This window comes from Callospermophilus lateralis, chromosome X (assembly GCF_048772815.1).
Source record: "Callospermophilus lateralis isolate mCalLat2 chromosome X, mCalLat2.hap1, whole genome shotgun sequence".
Taxonomy (NCBI): Eukaryota; Metazoa; Chordata; class Mammalia; order Rodentia; family Sciuridae; genus Callospermophilus; species Callospermophilus lateralis.
Window position 1 is genome coordinate 2,402,994 of NC_135325.1, and position 12,669 is coordinate 2,415,662.

At 38.2% G+C, this 12,669-nt stretch overlaps 1 protein-coding gene across 1 annotated transcript in view; it reads left to right on the forward strand.

Annotated features, from left to right (window-relative positions):
• The window catches only part of Frmpd4 (FERM and PDZ domain containing 4), a 195,992-nt gene that overhangs the window by 88,701 nt on the left and 94,622 nt on the right, over window positions 1-12,669 (forward strand). Inside the window, exons 3-4 of the mRNA XM_077107497.1 lie at window positions 5,941-6,101; window positions 10,451-10,553. Coding sequence (XP_076963612.1) covers window positions 5,941-6,101; window positions 10,451-10,553 — 264 coding nt within the window. The remainder of the gene's footprint in view (window positions 1-5,940; window positions 6,102-10,450; window positions 10,554-12,669) is intronic.

Genomic DNA, 12,669 nt, shown 5'->3' on the forward strand with positions numbered 1-12,669 from the left:
GATTTATTCTGAAAATCTGTGAACAAGAAAATGATCATGAGGTTATGGTCCATGTACAAGCAAAGTTAAGAGAATACAATAATAATTAACAAAAACTAAAGAGTTAGAACAAGCAGTTAAAATGAACATTTGATTATGTTTCTATCCTTATTTGTATGGGAAAATAACAACGAAGGGACATGGGCCAATATATGACTCTAACAATACAGAGGATGGGAGCATCAGAGGTAAAAGGGCCTGTGCCTGCCTTATACTTCATTATAGAACATAACTAGTGCTTCTCATTATCCCCACAGAATAGGCATGCTCCTCAGCCCTGTACCCAATGGTCACTTAGTGATCAGGGGACATAGCCAAGGGAAATTTATGAACAGTGATTCAGTCACTAGAGAGCCTGGATTTTATTCTACTTTCTTTTTTATTCTTTTGTGTTCTGGTAGAGCATTGCCTTGTGAATGTCAAATTATATTTGTATTTATTGTGTCAATGTATTTGATATGATTTTTTTAGTTGAAAGCCTCAGAGCTTACCTAAGATTCCTGAGGCATTTTAATGAGACAGTTGGGCTGCAGGTATTCAAAACATTCAGTTTGTTTTCATCTAGTAAGATTGAATAAGTTCATGACATCTGAAACTGATTCTTTTCTAGTCATTGATCTCCAGAGATAAAAAATAATAGCCAATTATTTTTGAGTGCTTACTGTGTTTTCACAACTATGTTAAGCATTTTATATAATTACTAACATCATTTTCCTAATGATGAAACTGAGGCACAGAATGATGAAATAATTTGTGTGGGTCACATCACCAGAAAATGGTGGGACTGGAACTCAAATGCAGGCAGCCTAGCTCCAAAGTCTCATTTGAACAACCATGTCAGCTCATGTTCACCCCATACCTAGTCATTTGTTTCTTGAGTAAACCAGAAAGTGCTGCCTCCCAGAAAAGAAAATGTCTCCTGTAGATTACTGCAGATAGGTCAGCCAACATACTCACAAGTCTATCCTCACTGAGAACAGGTGTGTACAGTAAAAAGGTTCCAGTGTAGGAATCCCATCCTGCTCTACCACAATGGCCTCCAAATCTATTCAGAGCCCAAGAATTTATGCCACCCGTGTCTTTCTCAACCTTTTCCAAGCCATCATGATCTTTTGTCAGGATTGATGCAATGGGCCTCAAAATGCTCTCCTTGTTCCTATCAATGCCCCCTCTTTTCTGTTCTCAGCCTAGCAGTTAGATTCTATTACTTCCATCCAGAACTTTCCAATGGTTTCCTGTTTTAGAACAAAACACTAAATCCTTCCAGGAGCCTGTGTGACCTGTGTGTCTCCTTTGTCACTTCTTTACTACTCTCCTCACTGCCTCCAAACTGTACCCCACCCCATACTAATTTCTACTACTCTGGAATCTCCTTCCTGCACTACCCATTCTCAGCAAGAATGGACCCATGAGTATGTTGGCTGTTGTGAGGCATGCTCTCACCAGCATGTTGGTCCTTAGGACCTTTGCAATTTGTTGCCCCTCTGTTGTAAGGGCTCCTCCCCCAGCTCCTGATACAACATGGTAGCCCCCTCCCTCAGCAGCTGTCTATCCTCCCTCCCTGTGCTAATTTTCTCCTTAGTATTTATAATGACCTGATATAGCACATATTTTACTAATTAATCAGTTTATTCTCTGTCTCTGAATATTAGAGTGGATGTTTTATTTTTTTTGTCTGCTTTCTTTCCTCTTGTATTCCCAGAACAGAAAACTCAGTGTGCATTTAGTAAATTGACTAAATGAATAAAGGGGTGTATTATGGAGTCAGTTTGGAGGATTAAGCAAACTAGCATATGGCAAGCATTTAGAACAAACAATGCTTAGCATGAAATTAATGGTTAATAATGTCATGTTTTATTATTATATTATACTAATGTAATAGTTATTTAATGAATGCTGCATTGAAATATTAGATACTATTTATTGGGTAGTAGAAAGAGGATAATCAAGCTACAGATGTTTTTAATACTTTAATTTACATTGGCTCCAGGAGGTAATCAGGGGAAATTATCTGTACCTTCTTTTTCTGTCATCTAGAAGATGCACTATAATCCACACTTTGCTGGGAAGGTGAGTAGTCCTCAAACCTTGCTGCACTTTTAAATTACCTGGAGATCTGTGAAACATTGATCTTAGTCCTCCCCCAGGCCTTGCTCATATATTCTGATATGGTGTACCCCAGGCATTAGGATTTTTATTGCTCCCCAGGTGATTCCAATATGCAGCAAAGTTAGGGAATTGCTAATGTAAGCTTGTCATAGATCTGGCAGAAGCAGAAGGAGAGATTCCTGTAGTCCCTTTCTGTGCTTGGAAGTGAGAATTAAGCCTTCCTTTGTCCCATGGCACATGTGGCCATTAGCAAATTCCTTAGCTGCAAAGACCTTTACCAGTTTCTTGAGTGGATTATGGTGAAAACTCAGAACTCAGGGCCAGGATCCAAAAATGTGGATTCCCCTTCCTTTCTTCTTCACTCCCTACTTCTTTCTCTTTTTTCCTTCTTTTCTTTGTTCCATATAGAGATAAAAGGAGAGGATTGTTTTCAGATGTGCCACTAGAAGGTATGCTCTGAGATGGTGCTTTCTTTCACAGGAGACAAGAGAATCTGACATGGCCATCATGCTTAGGTGGCCCCACTCTCCTCCAGACACAGCCACCCATAACTTTTTCTGGTCTGGGATGGTTCAATGTCATGAGGTCAAGTTTCTGTCTAGTGAGGCCCAATGTAGGAGAATCAGAGGTCTTTCTTGTGTCCTGGTCCCCAGCCCTGGCTTCCCTAACTCTTCCCTGGGTTTCAGTTCCTCCCTGCAGGGGGCCCTGTCTGAAGCTCCTGCCCTGGTCATGAGACTCATTCTGTATTGGTTTTGCTTCCTTCCTCAGGGACTGAATTCTTCCCCCTGACCACCAGGCCTCTTCACGAGATCTTCTCCAGCTTCCTTTCACCTGCCACAAGCATGGGCCCCACTTAGGAGCCATGTTCAATCTCTTGATCCAGACAATTACCTGCAATTTCATACTAAACAGCTTCTCCCTCTTTGACTCTAAAACTTCCACTCTGAGCCAAGTCTTTTCTAGAATTATGATAGGACATTGAGGATGGCACGCTACCAGGGACAGATTCATGGGCATTTGACCTGTGTAGTCACACAGGACCTTGAGCTAGATTTAATGACTTTTTTTTGTGTGTGAGTTAGGGGGGGATTACTAGGAATTGATCCCAGGGGCACTTTATCACTGAGCTATATCCCCAATCCTTTTTATTTTGATTTTTTAAAAAATTTTGAGACAGAGTCTTGCTAATTGGCCAAGGGTCTCACTAACGTAGTGAGGTTGACCTCAAACTTGAAATCCTTCTGCTTCAGCATCTGGAGTCTCTGAGATTACAGACTTGAGCCATCATGTTGGGCCTCTTGAAATTCTTAATCAGGAAATGAAAAGAGGGGGCCCAAGCTTTTCATTTTGCACCATCCCTGCAAATTATGGAGCTGGCCTTGTGCAGACACTTAAAATCTGAAGACCTAGCGTGAATCAAACCTGACTTTCACCTGAGAAGAATGTGACCTCAGTTCAGTTATTTTCTTCTCTTAGTATTTTCAGAGGGGTGGGTCGGGTTGAATAGTTCCATCATAGGAGAGTTTTTAAGGATGAATTAAGGGTAACAAATGCGTGGTAGCACTGGGCACACAACCAGCTACTCCTGTTTTATCTAGTGTTCTAGATCACAATCAGCTAATTGAAATGATACTTTCTCTCTGTTTAAAAGGGATTATAAACTTCTATTTTTCTTGACAGTGATATATACCCAAAGGACAGTTCCTAGAAGACTTTCATTGATCTTACTTAACTCTTATTAATTACATAGAAGGACAACAGGATTCCTCTTTCCCTGTCTTTCTTTATTACATTTGAACAATATGTTGTCCAGATGGCATATAGAATAGCATCATCCGTGGTATTTTAAAATGATCTTCTTTTACTTATTGAAGATTAGAGAGAAAAAATTGAATTAAGCCCATGTCATTGAAATAATCTCAGCTTACATTACTCTAAGCAGATTTCTAGTGTTCAAATTAATAAATCTTCCCCCCAAAGAAGGCTTCCTTGGACAATGTTCATGATGAAGACTTCATTAGAAGTCTTGGCGGTTGGTCTTTGACCTGACACTCTGCCATATCAGCCATGGTCCCAGAACAACAATAAGCTGTGATTTTGATCTCAGTTTTCTTATGGGAAAAATGCAGATAAAAATGCCTGCTCTGCTCCCTTGTTATCAAGGTTATTTCATGAATCAAAAGCATTTTGAAAATTTTTGAATACTATACAAATTTCAATTGTGGATTATTGATAAGACTTCAGAAATTGAGATGTTAATGAAATGACTCATCTAAATCACTCAAAAATCTTCCCAGAGAGTAAACTCCAAAAGCTAAATTTGCAACTCCTTTCAATGGGGGAAAGTATTTGGCAATGGATGACTTGTCACCACCACAATAATCTACATTACTTCAATTTCACTGAGGCCAGAGCCATACATGTTACCTACTAAATGTCCATAGTCCTGTGAGGCAGTTTCTCAGATCTGCTATAACTTCATAATTTTCCACAGAGAAATATGTTTCTCTGTATGTATTAATTGAATTATTTATTGAGAACCTACTATGTACCAGGTCTTCTAGGTACCTGAGAGAACCCAGTGAATAAAACTAAGTTCCTTGGGCTGGGATTGTGGCTCAATGTTAGAGCACTTGCCTAACACGTGTGAGGCCCTGGGTTTGATTCTCAGCACTGTATATAAATAAATAAAATAAAGGTCTTAAAAAATGTTTTAAAAACTAAGGTCCTGGCCCTCCTGGGATTTCCATTCTAGTGTGGAGAGCAAAACAATAAAAAATAGACATAAAAATAAATATGTTTGGGCTGGGGTTGTGGCTAAGTGGTAGTGTGCTTCACCTAGCATGTGCAAGGCCCTGGGTTTCATCCTCGGCACCACATAAAAATAAAGAAATAAAATAAAGGTATAATAAATAAATAAGTATGTTCCACAGCACATTCACAGATAATTAGTGCTGTGGGGGAAAACTAGAAGAGGGTAAATGGGATTGGGGGAGCAGGGTGGCCATTAAAAATATTATACAGCAGAGTCCTCTGTAAGAAGGTGCTATGTATGTAAGCAAAGGATTGAAAGAATTGAGGATGAGCCATACAGACATCTGCAGAACAAGCATTCCAGGTTGGGGGGAACAGTCCTTGTGAAGGCCTAAAGCAGAAATGAGCTAAGGGTTTTCAAGGAACAACAGGGAGTCCTGAAAGAGACATGAGTATGGGTCTCTCTGGATCTTTTACACTCTGTACCAGAATAGGTTTTAAAACTAGAAAGCATGTGATTGTTCTGCTGCCCTTCCTATTCCCCCTTCCCCTCCCCTCCCCTCCCATCACCTCTCTCTACCCAATGTAATGTGACACATTACTCTCTTTTTTTCTTTTTTTCTTCCCCCTCACATCATCATACATGTATTTTGTATAACTATGAGCGTCTCCTTCTATCTTCCATGCAATTCCCCTTCTCCCTCCCATTCCCTCCCACCTCTCTTCCTATTTAGTGGTAATCTTCTCATGCTCTTCCTCCTTACCCTATTTTGAGTCACAGAATAAAATAGACACTAGTATTGTTGTATGTATATACGTGGCCATATAACCAATGTGATTCTGCAACCTGTACACTTGGGAAAATGAGAAATTTTACCCATTTGATTCAAATGTATGATATGTCAAGATCATTGTATTGTCATGAGCAACTAAAAAATAAATAAATAAAATACAAAAAAAGAAAGCATGTGATTGCAAGACCAATGCCAAATATATACATTGATGCCTCCTTTCTCTTGTATGTTCTTTTTTCTACAGTCACATGACACAGGCAATTCCATTTGACGACCCTCGGTTAGAAAGCTGCCAAATCATCCCTCCAGCTCCCCGGAAGGTGGAGATGAGGAGAGACCCTGTGCTGGGTTTTGGTTTTGTGGCAGGGAGTGAAAAACCAGTGGTCGTTCGCTCAGTAACACCAGGTAAGGATGCAACCCCACTCCTTCTCCTAGAACTATCTGCCACACATTGCTAGGATGACTGCTGTTCAAGTTTCCTGTGTCCAGGCTGTGATGCTAGATGGGTTTTCCCAATACATGCAGAGTACCAAAAGGTCAAAAATGTCTCTCAAACTAAGTTTTAAACTGTCAAATCCATCAAATCATTTGATTCAGGAAAAATACTGATCCATCATTTGTAACTAAGGAAATGATGCACTTCTTAACATGTAAATGTAAACAATAAGAAGTAGGCTTTGTACTGATGAATTCTTTAATGAAAAAAAAAGCAGAAAGTAGTGTTTGAGTTGTAGTACAACTAAGTTTTGGGGGTAGTTCAATTACTTTAAAAAAATGTACTCCTCTCCCTTCTCACTGGAGGCAGAATATATTCTATCCCATTGCTGTTGGGTTGGACCAAGGGACTGACTTTGGCCAATGACATTAGGAAGGTGACATAAGCAAAGGCTTGAGATTTGCTCATTCTGTGTAACTTGTTTCTTGGGCATCTTCTATGGCCATTAGAAGAGTCTTCCTCAGGTGGCATCTGTCCCTACAGCCTGATTCCCAAAATGAACACTGAGGCTGGCACCCAGCAAGACTGCAACCTGGAGCTAAGTATAGCCTGATTTTCACTTTGAAGCAGAACTTCTCAGACCCTGGCCTAAATCAGCCAGTCTGTGGGTATGCTAAAGTCCCACAAGCATGAGAAGAAATGATTATTGGGCACCTACTGAGTTTTGGAGTGCTTTATTGTACAGAAAATGCTGACTAATACAAATATCTTAAATTCTATATGATAATTATTAGATTTATCTCAATCATTCATATTAGAGTATACAGATGTTCCACTACCAACCCAGTTGAATTCAACAGACTGTGATGTAATTGCCTAAAGTGGGCTGACTTTGCCTTTCTAGGAACAACGTGCTTTTATGTTTTACTTATTTTATATATTTATGTACTTATTGTAATGGACTTAAATTGGGTTTTATTTTCAGACAAAGAAAATTCTCTGTCATTGTTCTCCAGAATTTTGCAAATAAGTAACAGAATTCAATAGTAAAGTACACTTATGTGTACAGATTTGATATTAAATTGCCCAAGTTTGACTCTGGCCTCTAGCCCTTATTAGACTTTTTATCTTCCATGGTAATTCCCTGCTTTTCAGTTTGATGTAACTTCTCTATATCATCTGTTATTATGGGAACCATAGTAGTATGTAACTTACAGAGCTATAGAGAGGATGCAATAAGTTAGAAGAGTGCTAAGGACATACTTATTCCATAACTGTTTATTATTATTATTATTATTATTATTATTATTATTATTATCATTATCATCATCATCATTATTACTGAACTCTCAAATATTTGGCCAGTTGAGTCTGTCAGTTATGGGAAACTCAAGTCAACTAGCGAGCTGGTATAGATTTTAGAATTTGATTAAATTTTAACTTTTTAATATTTTGACATAATATGCCCCAGGCATGCACCACAAATACAATCAACCCCTTCTGACTTGTGCTTTTAAGTATTGCTTACTTAAGTATTGCTTTTAAGTATTGCTTAACACTTGAGCTTGATAAACTGAGAATTTTATTCTCAAAGTAGATTTATTGCTTTTTATTATAATAAAATAATATATGAGCTTGGTAAAAAAAGACATAAACAATGTAAATAGGATATAAGTGAGAGTAAAAAAATGTCAATTCCTGCTACCAAGACATATTCACATAGACATAGAAAATATGTACAATAGGCATAATTCTGTAAAAACAAAAACACAAATATATTATCCATTATATATTTAACCTGTGTGTGTATGTATATGTGCACACATAGTTTTTTCTAAGAGGGCTCGTATTTGGTATGCAATTTTATACTATTGAGATAGTTTAACATTGTTGGTGATGAGATTCTCTGAAGTATGAGTCCTCCCAGGAGCTGTGGAGATTATAGTTTTGTTTTTCACTTTTTGTATTGTCTCACTTTTCCCTCAACCTCTTCTCTCCTTTTCCCTCAACTCTTCTTACCTTCACTAACGTCAACTATTAGACAGTTTTGAAAAAAGTGAAAACTGAGGTCAAAGAATACTACTTCCAGTCATTTGTATGAGTGAAAATGTTGGTCAAATAAGCTCTGCCTATCACAAAAAAAAAAAAAAAAAAAAAAAAAAAAATGGTTCTACTGCAATCCCAAGTGTTTTCTGTGCAGTGACCAGAATTTCTATACCTGAAAGCCCAGTCTTCAGAGTAAAAGGGATGAGACAATTATCTGAAGAGTTCCACTGTTTTATATATTGGAAAGGATTGTGTGTTATTTCACCAGAATTCTTGATTCAAGTTGCTTGATTAAATAAGAATATTTCCATTGAATCAATATGTATGGGTCAAATGTAAGATTATGTCCTGTTGATGAATGTTTGAAGGATGGATATTAATTATTCTTATGAGAATAATTAATATCCATCCTTCAAACATCCTTTTGACCACCAGTTATTTTGAAAACTTTTCTGTATTTTATCTGAATTTGATTTCTACCCATTGATTCTACTGAATTAGTGTGACTGTTTGAACATAGTCCAATAGTTACAATAAGTTTGTCAAGTGATTTCTCTAGATTCCATATGTTTACAAATAACTCAATTCCCAGATCTGTGAAATGAATATTTTCTATCACTGATATGGGTACATGTTAAGGTTTCTCTACTTTCTTACTCCCCAGAAAGACAAATTTATAGTACAGTTTGAGTAATACATATGCCAAGTGCCTGTATGGGTAGAGAACAACTGAATGGCTTCAGTTCTTTGTTCTGGGCATGAAGTGTTCATTTCAATTACTGAACAAAGTAATGGTGATATTATTTGAAAGAAAACATTTCAGCTCCCTGTCACCAAGTGCCAGACTTTTGTAAAGAGAATTCAAATAATAGTGCCACATAGTACTATATCAATATTTGGAAAGTAATTGCTTCTGTCTAGACACGTGAGAATAATCCAAATAATTGTTCTGGGTTTTTATTTAAATACAGATTATGCTTCACACAGATGTGGCTTTTAATTTGCCTGTTAAGAGACATGGCAGTTACCAGGTTTTGAATTGTGAGGACAAGTTCAAAAGTGACATTGACCACTTTGACAGAATTCTGCAGACGCAAACTGAGATCCAGTCCTACCTTCATGCCATTTTTTTCCACATATGTGAAACTCAGTTGTCTCACTGTATGGAAGAAATCATAATATTCAGTGAGGGTATCAGGCAAAATAGCTCATTGCCAGCTACACAACAAATCAACCCACATTAATTTCCTACTCCCTTATTGGAAACCTAACTGAAAGAAAAACAGCCTCTGACTTCCAGAAGCCCTCAGAGGCCCTCATAGCTGGGCCTGGCTTATTCTGTTGAACATGAACAGTGTCACCGAATATCACCAGACAGGGCCATTCTGGCTCTGATGAACCAAGACAAAAACAAGACTCCTTGTACTGATATGTGAGTACAGACACAAACATCCAAGCACAGTCCAAACCACAAGCATGACCAACTATGACCCTCTGTCAGCTGATATGAATGACTGTTGTTAATCAATCATAACCTAGTTCTGCTTCCTTCATCTTACCTGGCAGGCAATTATTAAGATGTTCATGACAGAATCACTTCTGCTTTCCATTAGCTGCTGATCCAAGGACAACACCCCACTTCCTTGAACCTGCCCCAAACAGCACCTAACACAAGGTCAAATCTTCTAATAAGTCCTTTCTAACACCCTATGATTGAGATGCCTTGTGATTTCCCACAAAGTGCTATCTCCTTACTCAAAATGAGCAAATAAATACAATGTTGTTTAAATCCAGTTGTGCCCAGGTTGTTGCAGCTTTGGCTGCAGGCAACACAGCTGTTTGGCTACCTATTGGGAAACTACCTTCTTCTAAAGACCTTGATATTCATAAGCCTTTTGACCAGCAGCATTAACAGCTGCTGAGAACCTGGGAGAAATGCATGATCTCATCCTGCACCCTTGTAAGGTAACATGATCCACAAGTCATTCATAAGCATACTAAAGTGTGCGAAGTGCTGGGAACCTAAGTCTCCATCTGGCCCATGAAGTTTTTAGAAAATTTGGATGCATGAGTCTCACTGCAAAAGTTTCTGATTTAATTGGTCAGGATGTAACTTATGATCTCAGACTTATCCAAAAAACACCCAGGTGTGATTGGGTTTTGTCTTGGCTGATGTCACCGCCTGCTCACAGTGAATCATAATGGATAGAGGGGATTTTGGATGGCTTGCCAATGTTCTTCTTAACTGGACTTCACTCTTGTGTGTTTTCAGGTGGCCCCTCAGAAGGCAAACTGATCCCAGGAGATCAGATTGTAATGATTAATGATGAGCCAGTCAGTGCTGCACCCAGGGAGCGGGTCATCGACCTGGTCAGGTAGGTGACTCATTTACTTCATCCTGTCATGAAGGCTGCTACACAGCTCTGAGGCCTCATCTAGAAATGCAAGAGATTCCTATGGACTTATTTATATCAGAAACATCAGATTACATATGCACTTTATTAAAAATGCTGGTGATACTAATATAAAAACACATGCTCCATTAGCACAGAATGCTTAATTGTCCACTCTCTTAACATTGAGGATCTGCATGTTTCTGCTCAAATTTTTATTACTCCTATTTCGATTTCTACATCCAAAGGTTGCATATTTTTCTTCCAGAATTACTAACACGTTGATTTTTTTTTCATAATCAGGGAGATCAAAATGCAATGCCTAAATTTAGCATTAAATGATGATGAGTAATTTTATATACATAATTCCATGGATACACAAACATACACATACAGTTCACTGATTTTTCATACTTGACTGATTCATTACTGAATTTTGAGATTATCAGCTGAGGCAAAAGAATAATTAGGATAATTAGGTCAAAGCTACGAAAGGTAAAGAAATGTGTTTGGTTTGTTAGTTCAGTTTTATTGTGGATATAAGTAGTTTGTTATGTGGTATTCTTAATTGGGCACCAAAAATGTGTTTTGAGTGATTTAAAAATATTAGCAAAAAAAATTCCTTTAAAACCTCACTGGAGTTGCACTTTGTCAGTGAATTTAGAGCAAGAGAAGTCTATAAATTTTCCAATGAAGATGGTTCTATCATATGAACAGACCTACTTTGCTATGGGGGTGTTGAGGTAATAGAAGGTGTGGCATTTGTCTTTTATAAACTGATCTTTTCAAGCAAGATTAGAGTGGAAGCTAAAGCTATCAGAACACTTGAAACTGAATATTTATGATCTAATATGTATGCTCACTCATAGCAAAAAGTACCTCTGTATTTTGGGAAAAACGTTAAGTGGAGTATTTTTAGGGTCTTCTATAGAAATTTTCTTGCCCAAACTCAGGATAGTTTCTACTTCACAAAGTAGTCATGGATGATCAAGCATACTTGGAAGAATTTAAAGAAGAGTAAGAAGATGGGGAAATAGAAAGTGAGAGGACTCATTTTTAGGATGACCAACCATCCCAGTTTTAGCAATGGAAAAGCCCACATCCTGGAAAAACTCCTTTAGCCCTGAAATGGTTGTTACCTACCATGGTCTGAATGTTAGTATCCCCTCTTCCCAATTCAAATTTTGTAATCTAATACCTGTTACCGATTTAAATCTTTGAGGAAGTGATTAACTCAAGAGAGTGGAGTCCTCAGGTATGGGATTAGCACCTTTATGAAAGAGGTGGGAGTTGCCTTACCTCTTCAGTCACATGAGAACACAGCAAGAAGGTGTTATCTATGAGGCATGGGGCCTTCACCCACTCTGAATGTGCTGGTGACTTGATCTGGGACTTCCTAGCTTCCTGAAATATGAGAAATAAATTTATATTATTTATAAGTTACCCAGTCTAGGGTACTTTTTATAAGCAACCCAAAGGGAATAAGATAGTCACTCTAGTCAGGACCTGATATAATGGAACCTTCTCAGTTGGCTTGAAAGTTTGTGCCTATACTCAAAGGGTATCCAGATCTCCAAAGGATGCTATCACACAGGAAAAAGCACTGGGACTTAAGTTATATTCACCTTGCATCAGGAATAAGACTTGGGAATCGTTCCAATTTCTGAGGACTGGAAATACAAGAACACGAAAAGATTTTGGATTTTAGAGCCTTTGGGAAGGAGTTGTAGTGTTACTATTTAGGGTCACTTCTATCTTGAGAGGTATGTGGGTGTCAGCAGGGACACTCCTCATCCAGGCAGGCTCTGAGCCTTTTGTTGGCTTGCATCCTGAAGTGCCATGTTTGGGCCTAATGGCAGAAGTCACATTTTGTTTTTCCCTAGGCACACACCTCTATGATCAGTACTATTGATTTCTGTGCTAGGAGAATGATAGAAGAAATAATATATCTGAGTTTGGGTTTGCTGTGAGTGAATTGCCTGCTGCAGGACAGGATGGAGAAAAGCTATCTAAAAGTGTGATCATTTCCTAGCAATCTTACCTGGGGCACTTAGAAAGATGTTTTCTTTTTTTTTTTTTTTTTCTTCGAGAATTTTTC